At 37.4% G+C, this 22178-nt stretch overlaps 1 protein-coding gene across 5 annotated transcripts in view; it reads right to left on the bottom strand.

The window, feature by feature from the left end:
* The window catches only part of TRPC6 (transient receptor potential cation channel subfamily C member 6), a 114652-nt gene that overhangs the window by 16882 nt on the left and 75592 nt on the right, over positions 1 to 22178 (bottom strand). For 3 of the 5 annotated variants that reach the window (XR_005063295.2, XM_037025634.2, XM_073239411.1), the window contains 4 exons: positions 15267 to 15452; positions 13400 to 13564; positions 7507 to 7723; positions 1156 to 1389 (listed from right to left, as the gene is read on the bottom strand). Coding sequence is in view for 4 of the 5 variants with exons in the window: in XM_037025634.2 (XP_036881529.1) it covers positions 1156 to 1389; positions 7507 to 7723; positions 13400 to 13564; positions 15267 to 15452 (802 nt within the window). In the remaining variant the exon portion in view is untranslated. The remainder of the gene's footprint in view (positions 1 to 1155; positions 1390 to 7506; positions 7724 to 13399; positions 13565 to 15266; positions 15453 to 22178) is intronic. The other 2 variants (XM_037025636.2, XM_037025635.2) reach the window with 2 other exon arrangements.

Genomic DNA, 22178 nt, shown 5'->3' with positions numbered 1-22178 from the left:
GGTCAAGCATGAAGAAAACTCATTGATGATGAAAAAATTGCAATATTTGCTAAGAAGTGGAATTAGGAAAGGATATAAGAAACTATTAAAAGCAGTTTCCTTTTTTATAGTATTTTGAACATAGATACAATATATAAATTGAAAGCTTTGACTTTTTCAAGTCTCTATACTAAACTTTGTTAAACATTTAAATAAATATTAAAATTAATAATAAAAAGAAACTATTTGATATAGCCAATAAAGCCAGAGATGACAACTGAATATTAACTGATTTTTTATTGAGGGTTTGAAATAAATATTCAGAGGGAATCTATCTTCCTCACTCTAGCTTTCTACAAGGAGGGATTTTCCCTAAGCAAACAACTGAACTTATTTCCATCCCTTAGTCACTGTCCTCCTGAGGAGGTAAAATACCTTGTCTAAATGCTGACTTGGGATGGAGAAGTGAGCATACGTGGTTCCCCTTCTTCCTGAGAACTCTCTCTGGCCCTCTATAGAGGACTCTCATGATCAGGCACTTGCTGCCATGCCCCACTTTGGAGAGGATGGCCCTGTCCATTGCTGCCTGGAAACTAGAGGATATATCTGCCTGATTCTGGGGTTCAACAGTACTGAGCCCATTGGCTCACAGGCTCAGAATGATGTCATCCACCCTGAATTTTATCAGTCTTAGAGGTGATGATGTGGCCTCCATATTAGTTTATTAAAAATTTCTCATCTAGTTAAAAGCCTGAGTGGGAAATACTGGTTATTTATCAGCAGCCCTCTAGAGACTCCAGCAGTTCCCTTGCTTTCAAATAGTTTATATATCTTTAATGAGAACAGTCCTCAACTGTGTACTATTTTTAATAGTCAAGAGGGGAAAAAAAATCCAAGACATAAGACAGACGTTCTCAATGGAGTTTGGTAGTTAACTGCTTGATCCAAGAGATAAAGTGAGATGATTTTTGTGATTCAGAAAAGTTTCCAGCCAGTAGAAAAATCAAAAGAAGAAGCTGAAAGCATGCTTCTTTAGATACAGACACTCTGACGAAGCTGGAAACTAAGCACAATTCCTTGAGAATTGAGTTGTAACCAAACTACTACTGACATGTACTTTCATAAGAAAATTTTTCATTTTTATTAATTTATACTGACTTTGTACTATAAACTCACCCAAATTGTAATATTTCACATTGTCTCCCAATGTGACTTTTGTCAAGTCCTTCAAAGTATCATTTGCATCAATGATGCTCTGGGCTTTGGAAGCATGCCAAAATGCCATGAATCTTGCAATGAATGATGCTGCAAAGATCGCTAACATACCAAAATCCAGCATATTCCACAACTCAAACAAGTATTCCTTTGGGCCTTCAGTCCAAATTTCTTTACATTCAGCCCATATCATGCCTGCATAGGGAAGGGGTGAAAAATATCAATTTGATTTCATGTCAGCCTTAGCTCTTCAATAAAACAAAATAAAGTTGAAAGATCTCAGTTTGTCATTTCAAAAGCCTCCAAAATTTGGCCCCATCCCACCCATCCAGCCATAATTCCTGTTTCCATACAGATTCCACAGTCCAGCAATAGCACTGCAATGGCCTGATAGCAATTTGATAAAGTTCATTAGGAAACTTCAAATGACAAACATTGTTTGATCCATTAATTCTATACATTAAGAAAGCATTAAAAAAATGTTCACTGTAGGATTCTTTTTTTTTTTTGAGGAACATTATGTTTACTAGACTCCCCCCATCACCAAGTCTCCCCCACAAACCCTATTATAGTCACTGTTCATCAGCATAGTAAGATGCTGTAGAATCACTACTTGTCTTCTCTGTGTTGCACAGCCCTCCCCGTGTCCCCCATTATACATGCTAATCGTAATGCCACCTTTCTTTTCCCCCCGGCTTATCCCTCCCTTCCCACCCATCCTCCCCAGTCCCTTTCCCTTTGGTAACTGTTAGTCCATTCTTGGGTTCTGTGATTCTGCTGCTGTTTTGTTTCACTGTAGGATTCTTTATAATAACCAAAATGTACAAACCCACCCCACTCACCACTCAAAACAGAAATAATCGTGGACTTCCTCAGGTGGAGTGTTATGCAGCCATGGGATGTGACATTTTAATCACCATGGGGTAGTCACCACAAGAATGTACCTCTGACTTCCAACTACAAAAATTTAATTGGCCTTGGGTCTCAGCTACTGAATTCTGAAAAATGTCGCCACTTTTCCCCCAAGGCCATGCTTTCCATGGGCTGCTTCCAGCCAGGACTGAGGGTATCCCTTCTTGAGAGATATGGGACTCTTCAGATGGCGTTCTATGGCTCAAGGATTTCCTGAGGGCCTTGCCGAGCCTTCCTTAGACCGAAAGGCTACCTGGGAAGCTTCCGCCCCACTTTCCTTCCCTCTCCCCTTCCCACACAAGTATGACAGCCCTTGCAACTTTCCTCAGCTTCCACCCCATTTTCTCTCACATGAAATTTACCTTAATAAATTCATTGTATATTTAATCCTGTCTTTGCATCTTGGAAGAGCTAGACTAACACATATTGGACAATATTTATATCATAAACATTCTGACATCTTAAGTAGAAAAGTCAAAGACAAAATGTTATATATCTTTTAGGTTTGAAACAAGCATAGAAAAAGACTAGAAGGAATTACAGGAACATAATAATAGTAGTCTCCTGCTGGTTGAGTTATTAATATTGCATATTCTCTCTAAAATTTAGCTTAGTGCTTAGGAGCATAGATTTTGGGATCAGACTGACATGAATTTGAGACTTTCAGTTCTTAATCTTTTTAGCTGTGTCATCTTTGGCTAGTTATTGAAACTTTCTAAAACCCAGTTTGCAAAATGGGATGATAATAGTCTATACCAACTGCATAGGATTGTTTTTGAGACTTAAATAATACATGTAAAATGCACAGCACAGTGCCTGGCACTTGGAAAAAATAACTAGCATTTATTGAACACTTACTATTTAAAATTTTCTGATTGAGACAAATTTTCTTCCTTGATTTGAAGAGTCTTACCTTATCAAAAAGAAGTTACTTTACCCCTATTACCTTTAAGATACCCTGCTCTGTGACATCCTGCTTTCTCCTAAAGCCCTCTGGAGAAATAATCCAAACTCCAACAATCGATTGACATCCACCTCCAACAAGAATTCTTTCATGGTCTCCTGGGTTGAAATTAATCTTCTCCCTGCCCCCCACTTGCCTCCAGTGCTTACATTCATCATGAACCTCTGTCACAGCAACTGCCACGTGAGTGGCTGTGGAGCCCAGCGGGTATTAAGAAAATACCATGATCTCTGCTCTCCATCAGCCTGTCTGTGTGTTCTTCTCAATGCAGCACAGAGGATGTGGGCTTAAGAGACAGCAATTTCATTACTTAAGTTGAATTAGTCCTAGTTAAGAGGAGACTAGGATTGCACTTACACATACTTCTAGTGTATCAAATTGAAAACAGGAAACCTGCATGTGTACACTCACACGGACACACACCCTCTACCCCAGCCCCACAAGCACACATACAAACCATGAGCACGGCTGAAAAGATCTGAAGGCAGCCTTCTTTTTGTGGTGCTGGGTTCCCACCAGCTTTGCTCAACAGGAGACAAGGAGGCTGGCATAGAGTCACTGAGCACAGGGACTAAAGGGACAGTAAACTCATATGGTCTAGTTGTTTTCAAAGCTTCCTCTCCTTCTTCCTCCTATTTCCCCTCTGCCCTCTTTCTCTCTCTCTCCTTAATACGTAGAATTCTTGGTAAAAGTTATATTTTATCAGAGCTTAGTAATCTAAGACAGATACAGTAAACTACTACTGAAGGAAGCGTTCTTGTCTCACCCCCTCCTAGGATTCCTGGGAGCTGCCAAGCATAATTTGAAGCCATCCCCCCACCCCATCTAATCCAACTTGTCCAGCTAGCAGGGGACTTCGCAGGGATCAAGTTTCTGCTCAAACACATTCTAGAAATGAGGTGCTTACTACCTCTGAAGGCTGCTCATTCTGTTGAACTTTCCAGAAGTATCCCTTCAGAGTGGATCCATGGGCGCTCATTTTGCCCTCTAGAGCCATAGAGATGAGTCACCTCCCTCTGCCTTTAAATTTCTTAAAAGAAAAGTACCTGTGTGCTCATTAAATCTGTTCTTCTACAGCAGAGTCAGGTTTACCATGAAGCTAATGAAACTTAAGCTTCAAGATGCTTTATTTGCCCAAGCTCCTTCTAAAGCCCTGTTCTGTCTTCTTTTTCTCTAATCGGGACCTTCTAAATCCATAAACTTCAGGCTCCACAATCCCTGGGTTCTGCGCTGTGCACCCCTCCCCAGGCTCCGTGAGCGCTCCTCCAGGGGGCGCCACTCACTCCCCTGGCCGCTTTCCCTGGCCTGCTCCCTGGTTTGCCAACTGCCCGCGTGTGGCATCCAGAGTCACCCACACTCCCGCGTGTGCGGTCTGCCGGGAGCGCGGAGCAGTGGGGTCGGTACAGCCCTGGACTGCCGTCCTCTCCTGTTGAGGTCAGCCCATTTCCTTTCCTTGGAGAGTCAACCCAATTGCATTTTCTTCCTCAGCAGCTCACACTGGACATTAAGTTAAAAATGCCCCTTAGGGCCATTCCACATGAAGCCCCATCCAGCGCTTCTCCCCTCCCTGTGTTCCCGCTACACCTCCTCTCACTGAGCTCACCATTCAGATCTCAGACTTGATGGGATCTCCTGGAACGCCAGTTACATTTTTCGGTCTTTCAACTATTTGTCTACTAAATATCAGATAAATTTGCTTTCTTGACCAATAATGTGAGTCTTTTCCCTCAAGCCACCCAACATCTGCCCTAAGTAGGCCTCCTCTTATTAATACTTCCAGAAAGCACAAAATTTCTTTTAATAACTTCAAAAATAAAAAGAAATACTAGTGTCAGAAACCGAACTAGGAGTCTAATAACGTGCTGCAAAGTACCAGCTGTCTAAATTGTAAACGGTTCTTCATTTAAATAAACACTGTGAGATAATCTCTGAATCTCAATACAAAAGTTAGCAGGGCAGTATTCTAAGGAAAATGTTTTCACTCATAATATTAAAAGTTAATGTAACACTCTTAGTTTGGTTTCTGTGTAAAACAGGAAAAACTTCTAATGTATCATAAAATATTAGTATGAGAAAAGTGAATTATGTTTGATAAAGAAAAAAATAAACATATTACATCTTATCCCCTTACGTAAAATTTAATGTTTTCAAAGTTTCATCTTGAACTAACAAGTCACATCCTGCTTAATATGTTTTCAGTAGGAAATACCACTCCTATGTAAAGTAACATATGAACTCTTAATGAGAAGTTTAATAATAATCATAAATATCTGAAATTTATTGAACTTTCCTGTGTACCAAGCACTGTATTATATACTTTACATATACTAACACATTAAAAAAAACTATGGTGCACAGGCTTTGAGTTTAAGAGGAAAAGGCAGTGTCTAAATGATTGTTCTTTTTTAAATCAAATGTTCAAAGTGAAATGTAATTTACTTCTTGCAGTTCTATGGTATAAGGTAAATACCAAATAAATAGAAAATAATGGGAAATCAAACTGCTTTTCTCTATCTCTGGTTCATCATTACTTTGTTGATGCAATTCACATTAAACCACCGTTCATATTTCTTCTTGAAACAGATCTATGAAATGAAGCATTTCAGAAGGTCTAACTCTCAATGCTTTTGAATTACCTCATACGCATTTGAAATGATCATATGGTAATTTGCATAGTGTTCATGATATTTTGATTGATCATCCCGCTGGGCCCCAGTGCAAGGAAGCCAAGAAGACATCTCCTGCCCTCAAGTGATATAAAATGTCTGTACTGCTCCCCTAGATCACTGGGGAGAACCAAGCTTCTGGACTACTACAGGTCTTAGGTGAAGATTCCTTGAGCCCTCTTCTCTGTATACTGTATGGTGATTTCATGCACAGGCAGGGCCTTAACTACCATCTGGCAAAGGAAGACTGCCAACACCCTACCCACAGCCCAGGCTTCTCCTAAGGGCTGTATTTTCTATTATTTAGTGGTCATCTTCACCTGGAAATCCCATGGGCACTTCAGAATCAATGACAATGCAAACCTCATTACCAGCTTTCCTTCTCCAAGCCCCAAGCACGATCTCCCCTCTATGTCCTCCCTTGCAGAGAACTTCTGTTCCCACAGAGTGATCCGAGGTGGAAGCCACAGCACCCGTTTCCAGGCACCATGCATGCATCACCAAGTTCTCTTTCAAGTGGCTCTCAAGTCCTGTCCACCCTCTCCTGAGTTCCTGCCCTCACCCTCCTCCCAGAGGTCACTTCCACTGTCTGCTCTGCCTCCAGACTCACCCCTCTACCTCATAACCACTGTGACTTTTTCAAAATGTGACTAGATCACACCACGGATGCTGAAAACCATCCTCTGGTCATCCCCGCATCCTGTCTCCCATCAGCCATGTCCACAAACACACCAGTGCTCCCAGTGGCCCTGACGTGGCACTTCCTGTGCTCCAGGTGCATCAGCTCCCATCTTTGCAGACAGAGCTTCCACCCCTTGCAGGTCCTTACTCCCCACCAGCACTCAATCTGGGTGACATTTCCTTAACTTCAAAGTCTCAGATTGGAGGTACTGCCCCTTCCACATTCCACCTCACTCAGATTTGGATGGCCAGCCTGTGCATGCTCATGATACCCTAACAGCTCTTCAATTACAGAATTTGTCACATGGGTTTTAATCATTGATGTACCTACTAATCTGTCCCCTACACTTAATTTCCCTGATTGCAACAACTGCCTGTCCTTCAGCTCAGATCCTCCTTACCTAACAGAGGCACTTACTAGCTATTGGATTGATTCATTCCTAAATTCTAGTTGAAATATCTTTCTCATTTGCATTATATTTAATGACAAGCCATACATATGACTGATTCTAAAGTGTAGTGGGCAAGACTGCATTCCCTCTGTTTCATTTATCCACTGGGGGATCTAAAGCAAATTAATTAATCCTCACATAAACGCTTAAGGTCTATGTAATTACAATACGGACTAGAAAATGGAGGCACAGGGAGCATGTGTGACTTGATGTCTGTAAAGTGCTCTGAACAGTTCTCGGTGCCTAATAAATGTTCCATAAACGCAAGTGCCTATTAGCTTCTCTTCCTGCTAAATCTCAGCATAAAATCATGTGCTTGTTTTTACACTTGAAGTTACAGCTCTATCAAAATATGAATGTCAGTTTTTCATCTGTGGCAGGCTTTGATTAATACTGTCCTATTTGTTTTCTTCCGTGTTTTTCTTTGAAATTTTAGAAGCCTGGGGCATGTGAGAGGCTGCAGCACTGATAATGAACCCAAGATAACTTCACTTTAAAAACACTAAGAAAACCATGTTGTGAGGTGCATTGTATCATGCTGTATACATTTGTATCTCTGCCCTGTGAAGGAATCAGCGGTATTCAATCCAACTGCTAAGGCTGCAAAAATAAATGATGACAGAAAATCAGTCTTTACCTATTACCCATGATATAATGAGCATCTCCATCCACGAGAAGCAGGATGTTTTCATCCTGAACAGCTGTTTTGCATTATCTGTGCTGGTTTCATTAGGGAGGAGTTTGGTGCCTTCAAATCTGTCAGCTGCATTCATGACTAGCAGTCCCAGAAAAATGGTGAAGGAGGCTGCATGTGCTACAAATTTCATGAATGGTCCGCGCATTATCTTCCCCATCTGCCACAACACACACCAAAAGAAAATCTTAGCTTTGTTTTGCAGTTTGCAGAGCACACACGCACACACACAAGAATAAACATCTGAGTACTCCAATGTCCTCCCCAGATAATTATATATAATCATATAACTAACTATAGAATAATAATTCTTTATCCTGTCATGAAGTTTTGCTCACAGTCCTCATCTACATATGCTGATATTTTGGACTGATAATTAAACCAGCTTTTCTATTAATTATACGAAGTTCTTCAAATACATAACACTGACAAAAATAATATTTTATTAATGTAATAACAAAGAGCATAGTATCATCATTATTCATAAACAGCAAACTGACTTAGTGGGCCTGAAGTATTAAGGAAGCAGCAATGAGAATATTAAGCTGTACTTTGCAGTGTGTGGAGCCCTGTTGGCATCCGCCTCACTTACTGTCCCCGTGTGTATTTCACTGTGATGGGCACAAGTCAGGCCTTGAGTGATGTCACTATGTGGGTGATGTTTTAAATGGAATAAAAGTCATGAGGGACAAGAAAAGACCTCCCAGCTAATCGGACAGCAGGGCAATTCCCATGGGGTATTAGAACAATGCCTCAGAATGGTACTGGACTTAAAGTCCAACATTTTAGGTTCTGGTTCTAGCTTTATACCCTCATTAACTGAGTGGCAATGAATAAATTTCCTTAATTAGGTGAAGAATAGATTTTTCATATGAAATATAGAGACGATAAAGCTTTTGTGCTTCTGTGGCACAGGATTAATTTCTGTCTGAAATGTACAAACTTTGCTGGAGCAGAGGGATGGTAGTGTCCGGGATGGGTCTTCAGGGCTCTGTGCACCCCCCAGAATAGTAAACAAAACTGGCATGTGTGTTCAGGATTTTTTTCTTAGGCTTTTCAATTGAGTTTATTACTACAGAAAAATGTGTAAATTATTAATGCCACTGACACTTAGCCAGTACGTGTGTATGTCAAGGACTGTTTTAAGTGCTTACTCTGTAAACTCATGTAAGCATTACAACAATCCAAATGGATAGGTTACTAAAATGCCCATTTTACTGATGAAGAAAGCAAATGAGGTCCAGAAATTTGCTTAAAGGTCACACAGCTCATAAGTGGCAGAGTGGGAAAGTGAACCCAGACACTCTTGTTTCAGAGTTAATGCTTCTATTTGGTTTACAAAACAATTTCACATGTTTTCATTAAAGTAAACATGTAAATACTTAGAGAAAGCAAAGAAGATTCTTTTAAGACTTAAAAAAGCCAAATGCTATAATGGAAGAAATGCAATCAAAGTTCTCCGTTCTTGTAAACTTTGTATGGTTTTCAAAAATCATAAAATTTAGAGCTGAAATGAATCACATAATTTAGACTTTTCTGTCTTGATATTAAGAATCTTAGGACAAAAGGGTATCAGGATGTTTTCTGTGTGTGTATCTATCATCTATCTACCTATATTTACTTTTAAGCCAATGGATTCATAGTTACAATACTGCAGAACCAATTCAAAGTTACTTTGTAAAAATATGTTGTAAAAATGATGTCTAAAAATCATATCTCCATAAGAATGTTCATTAGATTAAATAAAAGAGTATTTTTTGTGTTCTTTTTAGCTCTTTTTAAATGGTACTCTAAGTAAACAAATGGCAGTAAAGTTAAAACAAATGGGAAACAAAATAGGTTTGATTTCTTTTGCCTATTATCCTTAGCTGTGTTTTCTAAAAAATATGGACTGTTTAAAAATGAGCATTAATACATCTTTAATTTCTTTTTCCATGGTGTGCCATACACAATTTTAATTTTTTTTTTCAGTGTGATCCCAGTTTTTTTTTTTGAGAGGGCATCTCTCATATTTATTGATCAAATGGTTGTTAACAACAATAAAATTCTGTATAGGGGGGTCAATGCTCAATGCACAATCATTAATCCATCTCAAGCCTAATTCTCGTCAGTCTCCAATCTTCTGAAGCATAACGAACAAGATCTTACATGGTGAACGAATTCTTACATAGTGAATAAGTTCTTACATGGTGAACAGTACAAGGGCATTCATCACAGAAACTTTCGGTTTTGATCATGCATTATGAACTATAAACAATCAGGTCAAATACGAATATTCGTTTGATTTTTATACTTGATTTATATGTGGATCCCACATTTCTCCCTTTATTATTATTTTTATTTTTAATAAAATGCTGAAGTGGTAAGTAGATGCAAGATAAAGTTAGAAAACATAGTTTAGTGTTGTAAGAGAGCAATTGTAGATGATCAGGTGTGTGCCTGTAGACTATGTGCTAATCCGAGCTAGACAAGGGCAATAAGACATCCACGGATGCAGAAGCTTTCTCTCAAAACAGGGGGTGGGGGGTGAGGTTCTAAGCTTCACCACTGTTGTTCCCTGATTTCTCACCTGATGGCCCCCCTACACAATTTTAATTTTACCATGACTCTTTGAAAACATGTATTACCGCAAATGGAAATTTATTGCAAGATTCAATTATCTTCCTCATGAAAAAAGCTAATTATTATAAATGCTAGACTGATTTATAAAATTCTCAGTTTCTTTGACTGTTTGGAAAACTGGGATTGGGGCTATGGCTATTAATAGTTAAATTCATGAAAAACATATTCTTTGCCTTGTTTCAGAAAGAATCAGAGGTGGCCCTCAAAATACAAAACTACCAAGAACATGGGGGCAAAAATTAAAAGAGGAGGGGAAAAGTTTGGGAAGGTAAAACAAGCTTGGAAATAAAGCCATCCACGTGTGAGTGGGCCCCCAGTCCGAGAACCCCAGAGCTTGTGGTCAGGGGTCCCGGGCACAGCTACGGTCCACGTGCAGCTATTCAGGGCAGGGGTCTGAGCCGTGCCTCACGCCTGGCCTGCCTCACCCTCCTTCCTCCTTCACTGGGTTCCTGGCCCTCATGTAATGTTACTCCTCCTCTATTGTATTTAAAAGGGAGAGAGAGAGAATCAAACCAGCCATTTTTGCTGCTTATTGAACATTGTAGCTTAAAGGGGTAAAAAGCAGGCAAGCAAACAGAAAACAAAAAGTTGGTTGGCAGGAAACTGAAATGTTAGTTTTAGTTTGGATATTGATATTCTCTAGTTCTTATTACAAATCATTGAGAGTTGTGTTTTTCTTTAAACTAAGGGAGACTTTGGCATCATTCAGTGGACTTTAGCAATTGAAGTGAGTCATTCATTTTAGTAAAATTTGTCATCTATATACCCTGGACTGCAAACAAGTTTCTGAAAAAATAACTGTAAAGAAGGGGGCTTATCAATTAAATAGGGAGAAAGTGAGTCATTCATTTTAGTAAAATTTGTCATCTATATACCCTGGACTGCAAACAAGTTTCTGAAAAAATAACTGTAAAGAAGGGGGCTTATCAATTAAATAGGGAGAACAATTGATGTATCTGGCAAGTTGTTGAGGGACCACTGGAAGAAATACTTGCCTTTAAATGTTACATATCATACTTTTTTCAAGTTATTTATTGATGGCCAAATACATCACTACCAAATACAGTAGAAAAGAAAAGGTTGAACCTAGCTTAAGTGAAAATGATTTGAAATCACAGTCAACCTATTTTTATTGTAATGAACATAAAACATTTTTGGGCTACAGTGGAAACAGAGAATGAGGACAAAAAAATTTCTGACAGGAAAAGAGAGGAGGCTTGGGGAAAGGAAACCAACTTGAAACAGAAACAGGGACTCTGCCAAGGTGTGTAGGTCTACGGTTGGACCCGGCTTAGCTTTCATGGATGTTTTGAGAAATTTTTAATATTTTAAATAGTATTTTAAATAAAAGCATATTTAAGCCTTTCCCCCTGTGAAAAAAAATCAATTCTGCAAGCTGTAAATAATGTTTTTGTATGTTACTAAAGGGAAAAACTGTAAGATTTTATCACCATGCTTCAAAGGCTAAATAACAGTTAGCAAAACAGATTTTAGATATGAGAAAAAAAATACTTTGACAGTGTCCTTTTAATTTGATTATTTGCCTCAGTGTTCATAAACAAGGATAGAAAACAGATGCCAAAAAGAAACATGGCCAGGGAGGAAGAAATAGTGAAGGAAATCGGGTTAGTTAGGATTCAATCAAAATTTAAGAAATGTGTGACTCCAAGTACTGCCAAAAATAGTTTCTGTCAGAACAGCACACACTCCGGATGGCAGTATGTTTCTGAACCCACTGGGTATGGGGAAGGAAAATAATTCAGTTTAGAAAACATAATTTAATGGATCACAGAGTGATAACAAAGATAATGCAGAATTCTGCCCCCCACTTTTTAACTCAGCTTAAATCTCTGAAGACTACAGAAATGTGTAGCCTTGTCCTAGGAAAGAAAATTTAGATTTTGTTTTTCAAAGTGAAATCCATCATTCATTTGAGAAAGAGAAGAAGAATTTTAACTTTCCAGAAAAAAATCTATACATTTATAATTCTAGTAAATGTCATTGTTTTCTATTTTCTTCATTTTATCTATAAAAGATCAGTTTGGGGCCTAATGTATTTTAAGGGAAAAAATATATATATATAGGATGACAGATTTTACCCTCATGAGAAGACATGCAATTTCCAATAGTTCCTATAATCATCACTAGAAATAATTATGAAGTTGTCACTATGTAAAAGGTTTTGCAGCTGCTTTTACTATAAGCCACTTAGAAAGGCTCCTATACAGCTAAAGCACCAAATACGTAACTAATAATAAAATGTATAGATCCTGGTGATATATGAGAAGTGCCTTACATGTTACAAATGTCTGAAAATGAATCATGCCTGCATTTAAGAACAGCAAGTAATTCCAACTGACATTTCTACATAGCACGTAAATAGATGATCCAACAAAGACTTGAGGCACAGAGCTGTAGAATTATTTCAATCTAATTCCCAGAGTTGAGACTTAAACAGTTCCAGAAAGGTGGCTTCAAAACATGAAAAATGAGATTGTTGACAATGCAAGACAGACAAAAATTTCTGTGCCTGTTAACAGAATGTGACAGGTCAACATTTTTCAAACTTGTTCTGTCACACTAATAAAAGGTTAGGTCCAGGTGAACATATTATTTTAACCAAAACCTGGGCAGATGGATTTTGCTTTAGAAAAAAAAAAAAGCCTATCTTTGGTGTCAGGTTACAATGTACTCTGTCCCTAAAATAAATATTCTTCAGTGAATAGGTATTACATTAGTATTTATAAGATAATTATCTATTTAAATTAAGATTTTTCTGGCTAAATAAATACAAAACAGTAACTTTCATCTCAAATATTGCCAGAGGAGAAATACAGACAGAAACATGTTATCTTTTAGGGTGTTATTTGAAATATGTGCTCAATACATACTATAACCTCACTTAAAAATATAACAATATATGCACAGACGTCACTAGACAGAAAATGAAATACACTAACACAGTAACTGAGGTTTTCTCACATACCAATAGTGGTGGTACTACCGGTGAATTACCCCTTCTTTCCTTTTCTTTCTCTATTTCCTATAGTGAATGAGTTATTTTTGTCATATTAAAAACAGTAAGATTATTTAAACCCAACTCTGACTTCCCTGAAATTTTCATTTGGGAAATAGAGCTTACCTGCTTCACTGGCTCTGACATATAAAACTGGACACCTAAGAGATCGTAGAGGCCCCGGCTTCCCAGACATACCTTGCTGCATGGAGCAAACCAGTAAATGAGAGCCAGGAAGGGCAGTCCGACCGCAACGGCGAGGACCACAAGGAACTTGACTGCCATCGTCTGCTGCCGCAAACCAGAAAGATTCTCATACCATATGGAGAGAAGCTGCTGCTGGCAGTTGGGATGGGCTACAAACTAGCAAGGAGGTGACAAAACATGTAACAGTTTGATTAAAGGAACGTTCAGCATAAACTCCTTTCCTGTGTTCTAATATTTTGTTCTGAGCTTTCCCATGAAAAATGTTGTTAGAATTAGAGAGCAAACATACAACTTCTATTTGACAGGCATCAAGCAAAACGGCAGGAGGTGGAGGTTCTAATATGTATTATATAAATCTGAAGCTTCCAATTTATCAAAGTTTTCCTTTATGACCAGTGGGTTTTCTTTTAAAGCATAGACGATTATTGGAAATTTAATATGGTTTTCTTTTAAAGCATACACGATTGTTGGAAATTTAATATTATAGAAAGATTCATCGGTGTTTTACACAGGCACTTTTATGATTTTATGTTTTTTCCATCTTGAAAGAACAAAGGAAAGATCCTGCTAGCTCAGATGTCTAAATACTTTCAGAAGTGTACCACCTTTTCTGCACTGACCTAAAATGCTAAACTTACTACATACAAAATTCCTATTTGTATATGGGTCTGTTCTAGACTGCCTATTCTATTTCACTGATACCTCTTTTTATTTCTGTGCCATAAACTCTCTCAAGAAAATTTTATAAGTGAATTTCACTTTTTATAATTCAGAATTTTTTATTCTCACGTTTGTTTTTTACAAATGACCCCTACATACGAAAGAGGCAACATTATTTAATAGATAAAAAGCAACAACACAAAACAAAAATTAGAAAAGAGAATTAAAATGTTAGATAAAGGACAGGTTACATAATGGAACTACAAGTGATTTTTTAAGGATGGTTAACCCTGACGATAATCAAAACAAAATACAGTGCTTATTCTCAGAATGCTAAAGTTTAGTAATACCCACTGTTGGTAGAACAAATAAGCCCTCTCATACAGCGGTGGTGTGTGTGAACTTGTACACCTTTTTTGAAGGGAAAAGTAAAATGTTTTGAAATAACAAAAACCTAAAGAAAAGACTGAACTCCCTTAAATAGTGTTAAACAAACATAATGATAAAACAGTGTAGTCTTTGAAAAGATGAAATATTTACCAAAATGTAAAGATACTAATTTGTAGACAGAAATTTAGTAGTGATTAACTACTCTCCTTTCGAAATTGGGAAGATAGAATGGGAACATGTCTATACTGTTTGAAAACTTACCATAAACATGTATTACTTCTATTGTAAAACCTACCTTAAAGAACTGTTGTTGTTGTTTTTTTAAAGATGTTGTACATAAAGTAAGAAAGCAGTCAAGGAGAGGGGACACTCCATGGAGACAGAGACTGAAATTATTCCACAAAGACACAGCTGGAGGAGATTTAAATGCACTAAAGAAAGAATTGAAGGCATTGGTCCCTAACCGGAATATATCAACAAATGGGAAAACGGAGCTGAGTTAAACAATGACGTTCCTATCATATAACAAATGCCTTGTAATTTGGACACACACTGTCATTTTCATATTAGATAAGCAAAGGAAAGTGGCAATCACCGTATAAACGAATCTAGATTTTAAAGGCTGTATTCAGTGTAGCATTTAACCTACATGCCTCACAACCAGGCTCTTAGGATTCATTAGAGGACCTGCCTAATACAACTGTTAATTAGAAAAACCCAGCTCAATATAATTATGCCCACTTTTCATCCTTAGTTAGCACCAATAAAAACTGTAGTAATGCAAATGGGGCTTCATGCCTGACCTTACTTTTTTTACTTCATATTTAATGGCAAGTTTTAAACGGCTGAGATTTGGACGACCGTGATCTCCACCCCCATGGCGTACTTCAACGTCCCCGTTCAGAATGGCCTCTACTTCCTCCGTGTTTCTGCACAAGTCGAGGAGTCCAACAACAAAATCTTTGCACTGCATTGAGAGTTTTTTGTAGTCATTCTAGGAAAGACAAAGCAAAACAAAAACAATAATGCAGAAGTAGAACATTTTACTATGCTACACCAATGAACGTATCAGGGACTTGACAGTTTGTAGAGAAAGCAAAGAGAAAAATTCTATTTGGGGGTTTACTCTTCTTTTAACATGCTTTAATTGCTGTTCTGCTGAGTAAGCTCTGAAATATCTTGGTACCATGAAGATTTCCTTCATATCCTGAAAAAGCAAATTTGTCTGAAGCGTAACCAACATTATCAAAAAGCGGCCTACTTTGACAAATTCACCTGTTGATTCAGGAGAAATATAAAGTAAGCAACTTTTCCCACAGCATGATTAGACTACCTTTAAATACATTGTATCTTTTCTGTTCATAATCTTATCAGCAAGGCACATAATATACACCTGATAGATCTTTGGAAGACTTTGAAAACTGTGTTGGGTAAAGTTGAGAAGCATATGACATATGGAGAGGTTCTGGAGAAAAGCAAAGCAAAGTTGTATCACATATGCATGTAATAAATTGTTAACCAAGGAACTTCGTGTGCCAATCACAGGATCAAAAGACATTATCAAATATAAAGTCAGCAAACTGAGATGCTTCTCCCTGGAGAAAAGACAGTTTAATGAAAATGTTTTCATGGTAATTTATTGCTGATGATGTAATTTATGTTAGACAGATAGTTGATTGTATTCAGCTATCACTCACGTTGACATACACGCCATGTACTCACATGTTCATTCAGGACTTTTTAATATTTCCCTCCTCTTTATTCTCTTACATTGAAATAAGGTCAGCGTTAATCAAGAAAACCTATTCACTAGAGCTTATCGAGTTGCAAGTGGCTTATACTATCTCATTTCATCTTCACAGTTGTCTCAGTCTGTTAGGTTGAATAAGGTCATGCAGTCACTGTGTCAAAACCAAGCTTTAAATCTAATGCTGTTTGGCCCAAAGCCTTTGCCTTTAAGAATTATACCACATTGTCTTTTCTTTGTAGATTGCTTTTCTATATTGATCTTTGAAGAACTGGGAGGTACGAAAGGCAAATATTATACCCATTTTGCACATCAAATCCTAAGGTCCCCTAAGGTCACACAGCCTCATTGGCAAAGTTTACTTTTAAAGCCAGCTTTGCAAATTCAGTTAGTTGTCACCTCCATTCCGAAGCCACCAGTGTGTTTTCGGATGAAAAGGTTCTTTGGAAAGATCAAGAGAAGAAGATGCTGGAGAAATATGAGTGTCTCTGGATATTACTAAATATGGTAATATCTGGAGGAAGTCTATTTGGAAAATAGCTTCAAACTGAGTATGTATAAAGCATCTACTCAGGTTTCTCCCTGGAAATCATGACAAGTGACCTTCCAATATAGGTTAGTAATTTCTAAATGGGCTACATTTTTGCTAACTGCATATCCAAACAGATTCTATAAAGGCAAATTGATAACACAAATTATGTCTTAACCAAGAATGCTTCAAACTACTTCTAAACAGGTATGTGATCAGATAGTATAGGCAGGGTCACAAGGACATAGCTTTACCCTTCTCATGAAATAGTCATTTAGGGTCGTGGAGACAAACTTTGGGGTGTGGAAGTGCATATGACATTCGTGTCTATAGTGGAACACAGTGGTTACGAGCATGGGCTTTTAGACTTAGATATACCCGTAATCAAATCCCAGCTCTTTCATTTTTTAGCCATGTAATCTTAGATTAGTTAAAACCACTTTTAAGTAGGTGTATTATTATTCTTACTTTACAGATGAGAAAACAGAAGCTTAGTGAGATTAAATAAGTATTTAATCACACATGCAAAGCACTTAGCATGGTGCTGAGCAATTACCAAGCTTTTGATAAAACATTATTATTTCATTCTATATCATCAAAGGCAAAATCTGAGAACAGGCCATTCTTTGACATTAGTAAGAACTCATGGAGCTATGACAAAATTTAATACACCTAGGTTTTCTTATATGTTGTGCTCAATTCTTGATTATCCTTAGTCCTTTTAAAGACAAAAATGTTAAGAATCAAAATCAGTGCTCTCTAGAATTCTAAAAAGTTCAGGTGAAATTATACATTTAAAAGGAGAAAGTGGTCCTTTCCGTGAGGGATAACACATTCTAGTAGAAGCCACACAGAGTGAAGAAATAGAGTGCTCTGTGCTAATAGCTTGATGTGAACGATTGTTTCCAATTCACTGTTAATTCTCCAGACATATTCTCAAAAAAAGAAGAGTACCACTCTGCTTTTAGAAATATACACTTTTTCTTTTACCTTGGGAATACATTTATAAATAATTTCATATTTTAAACCCTCTGAAATTGACGTGTAAATGCACTTAAAATGAAATGTTGGCAGTAGTTCACCAGCCAGATGCAGCACTGTGATTTGGGTTCCTTAAAGGAAAAGTGATTAATTTATAGGAAAAGGTTGATTTGATTCTGGTCATATCTGTGGGTCATCCAGCCACACCATACATTAATAAATCAGGAGTGGGTGCTTGCCTATTAACCTTTGAATTGTAAAGAGATGACTGATAGTGGGCTGAAAGAACAGAGTTTATAGGTTATAAGACAGAAAAATGTCCCTGTTAAAATTATCCTTTCAAAGGGTCATATCAGTCAGATTTTACACAGTAGATGTTATAGTTTATAATTTTAATGTCTGGCTCTTCTTTTTATATGAAAGATGAAGTCTACTTCATAGAAATTAACAGAGTAGGGGGAAATACATGCCTTAATTCTTGCTAATCAACCCTGAAGGCTTTGGAGAAGGGCAGACTTGGGTTTGAAAGCAGGTGCAGCCATTGGCTGTGTGACTTCGGACAAATGACTTATTCCCTAAAAGCCTCAAAGTCCTTACATGACAAATGGGAATAATGTGAGTATCTACTTGCCAGGGTTGCTGTGGAGATTATACAAGGTAAACACTGCCAACACTCTCTGGCACAGGGCAGTACTGAATCAATGGTAGTTATCATTACTATTATTTTCATTTTTTCATAAACAATATCCAGGTATTCTCAGTCCCTTGTCACAAACGTGTGCTAGCAAATATAAAGGTATCTGGGATTCCTGGGTATTATTTGAATATGTATTGAAAATAAAACAATAATTCATTTATGAATTCTTTCAACAAATATTCAGTAACTACTGCTATGATAGGTATCACAGTCTTAGTAAAATGGAAGTTTGATAAAATGAGATTATGTACTTGAAGAGTAAAGAGAGTATGGAATATTATTATCTATGTAGTGATAAATTAGCCTGGTGAGAGCACATGTAACTCTAAGTATCTCCTGCTCTTCAGAATAATGGTTGCTAAATGGCACGCTGACTGTTGGGCTCAGTCACTGCTGATGTGGTTAGCAGGCATTTATACAGCACCTTCTAGGTAGGGTTGTGAGGGACAGGGGTCAATAAGACACTACTCTGAGAGAAAAGGGAAAAAGGGATGAGATACAACTGCAAACAAGAATTGAAGACAAACATTTTCCTAGAGGTGTCAGATGCCCCTGATTTTTATGTTGATTTTTGCTGTCATCAGTGGCTACTTAATTTAACTTATATAGCATTTGACAAATGGTTTTTATTCTTCCATTTATTCTCAGATCACAGTGAAGCTATGAAGCAGCAATGAAGGTAAACAGGAGCTTCAGGAGCCGGGGCCTCCCCAGTGCAAAACTGAATTTACCTCCCTGACTGCTGACTAGTCTTAGATCTAAAACTCTGCTAGAATGAGATTTTCTCTGCTCATCTATTTCAAACCATTGGAAATTCAAAGGCAAGAGCACACACTCACTCAAACACTTTACTTCATATGTTTGCATATCTGTCTTTCTTGAGTAAACTCAACTATCTTTCAGAACAAGGACTGTATCTCCCTCATCTTTGCATCCTCACATCCTGGTACAGTGTGTGGTGCATAGTAGGTGATCAAAAAATTTGTTGAGTGATGTAAAGAAAGGAATGTAAAACATACTCGCATTTGAAATTTTGCTCTGCTACATAACAACTTGGAAAGGTTACTTTATTTTCTGGCCTTCTGATAATTTCTCCTAATTACAAAGAATTTAATGCTGCTATATCGTAAAGTTAGAGTGTAAATTACTTAGGATAAATTCATAAATTTCAACAAAGCCCTCTTTCCTCCTTCCTCTCTGGGCGGGAGCCCAGCCCTGGCTTCTGATGCCAAGGCTCTGTCTTGCAGGCTACTTAGCACAGAACTGACACCCTCTTTCACGCTGTGAAGGTCTGGTAACAGTCACACTGCCTTTCTGCTAATAAAACATACTTTTAAACTCAGTCAGTTTCTCTTTCAAACAATGCCAGACATTTGTGTACACTTTGCACACCAGACAAAGCAATGGTGTCAAACAGGTAAAGTGGGAATTTGTCCTTCTTCCCTTTTCTCAACATCAACCACAGAGGCATCTGGAGACCCATGTGCATATCTAGGGACAGAACATCCAGGAAGACATGAAGAGTCTTGAAAAGATCCCCAAAAGCTACTTATCCTAGTGATTCTATAGCATCTTAATAAGATGATGGACAGTGACTATAATGGGGTATGTGGTGGGGACTTGATGATGGGGTGAGTCTAGTAACCAAATGTTGCTCATGTAATTGTAGATTAATGATACCAAAATAAAATTTTTTTTTTTAAAAAAAAGCTACTTTTCCAAGAGTGACAGAGAAGAGGATGATCCCTGATGTACGGAAGAGATAATCTTAGGGCAAATAAAGGAAACACTGTTACCACAATCTACAGTATAAACAGATTCTAAAAAAGGGGTTAGACGCATAAGCTGTAGTACATATTGAGATACTAAATGGGAATTAGAAATTTGGAAGAAGGCATGTGCTGACAAAACCATCCCTGGCGTTGATCTCCTTGTCTTTAAGATTATCTGAGCTTAGTCCTCAGTCAAGGAGAAACAGGGAGTTATGTTCTCCATCGGTATCAAGGGCAAAGTTTTGGTTTTCTTCTTCTTTTTATTGATTTGTTATCTGTTGTCAAGTTAGGCTTTGCTCAAGTTTAAGTTCAAGGTGGCCAAGGTCTCATACTACCAAAGCAAAATAATTATTGTTAAAAATTCAGTATAAACATTGAATTTGAATGGGTAAAAAACTTTTGAGTCTGGTTTTTCCCCCATTCTCTTTAAAGACCTGCAATTCTTCAGGTCTGTTGGTGTTCTTGTTGTTCTTATGGCCCCATCCAATTGTTAGATTTCTCTGTTGTGGTCTTGTCATCTCTGTATAAAGCCAGCTAGAGACCTGGTAATAAGGGTAATAAATGCAATTTATTTGGTTTAGAAGATTCAAGGTACAAGACTAAAATTGCCTGAGGAACTCAGTACCAACTCTCTGGCCTCTTCTGTTAGTTAATTATAGGTTATTATAGAAGGAGAGAATTTGGGAGGGGCTTAGAGAAGCTGTATGTTGGAGTTTAAGAAATCTTTTTGAATGTTTTTATTCTCAGACTCTCACCATGTAGATTAGTTGCCTTCACACAGAGATATGTGAAGACTTCCCAAAGGGCCACAGAACATTAATAGTGTTCTAAGGGAGTCAGTTTCCAGATCCTCAACTTCCCAGAACGGATTTCCTTGAAAATAGAATGTTAGTTCCTTTACAAAGTAATTCTGCACTCTCACCTACCCGTGTAGCACACAGTAAGGAGCCTTCCTTTCCTGATTAATCCAGGTTCCACAGACCCTGAGGGGTGCCTGAATTTCCCTTCCTGATACACCTTCTGTTGAAGATGAAGCTTAGAGATAGAAATACAAGGTGCTGGTTCATCTTGGGATTTCTGAATTCAGATGCATGGTGCAGTGTGGTGGTAGAACAAAGATCACTTTTGTTTTTAATGCACTTTGCCTCTTCATTCTCCAACTATCAAAGAATGCATCCCTCTTGAATGAAAGTCCAGTAAGGGAAAGAAAAGGTATCAGTAGGAAATACTAAATACAAAAATCACTTTTTTTATGCATTTAAATATAAGTGATTCCTTTAAACTATTCTAAATACTCATCTTTAGGGTGCATCATTATAGAATAAAAGCCATCTCAAATGGGCAAAGCAAAAAAGTTAGAGAAGATGATTCTTTTTAATGTGATTTGGAATGGTTTCCAAGGACTCAAAATTTTCACAGGATATTGTCTTAAACATGTGGGTAAAATTCTTATGTGTTTTCTTTCAGATTCAGTTTGTGTAATTCAGTAAACTATATCAAATTGTATAAGAAGTATTTATTCCATCTACAATCAAGCCTCTTAATTCTTAATAATTTTTATACCTTATTAACAAAATACTAAAGTAGCATGCTGGCTGTCATATCAAGATATGCCAGGATATATCTTTTTCTTTCATTAAAGGTCTAATAAAAGTGTAAAACATGATTAATTCCACCAAAAATTCATTTCCAACAAGAACTGTGGCATGTATTTAAAATTTATTTTTCAAAATTTGTATGTTTGTTATTTTGAACACTGGCATTCAATTTATGAGATTTGTTCAAATGCACAAATAATAGATGTAATAGGAACTCTTTCCAGGATATTTTTAATGCCTTATGTTCACAGAAAATAAAACAAATTCTAAAATTTCATGCATATGTATATAAAATTTCATATACATATATATATATATGTAGGATGATTATGAGAGACTTTATAATAAAATAGTTATTACACTAGGAATCATGTTTATGTAGGCAATTGAACTGAA

This window comes from Manis javanica, chromosome 6 (genome assembly GCF_040802235.1).
Source record: "Manis javanica isolate MJ-LG chromosome 6, MJ_LKY, whole genome shotgun sequence".
Taxonomy (NCBI): Eukaryota; Metazoa; Chordata; class Mammalia; order Pholidota; family Manidae; genus Manis; species Manis javanica.
Note: the sequence above shows the minus strand (reverse complement) of the source record. Positions and strands in the feature narration are given on the sequence as shown.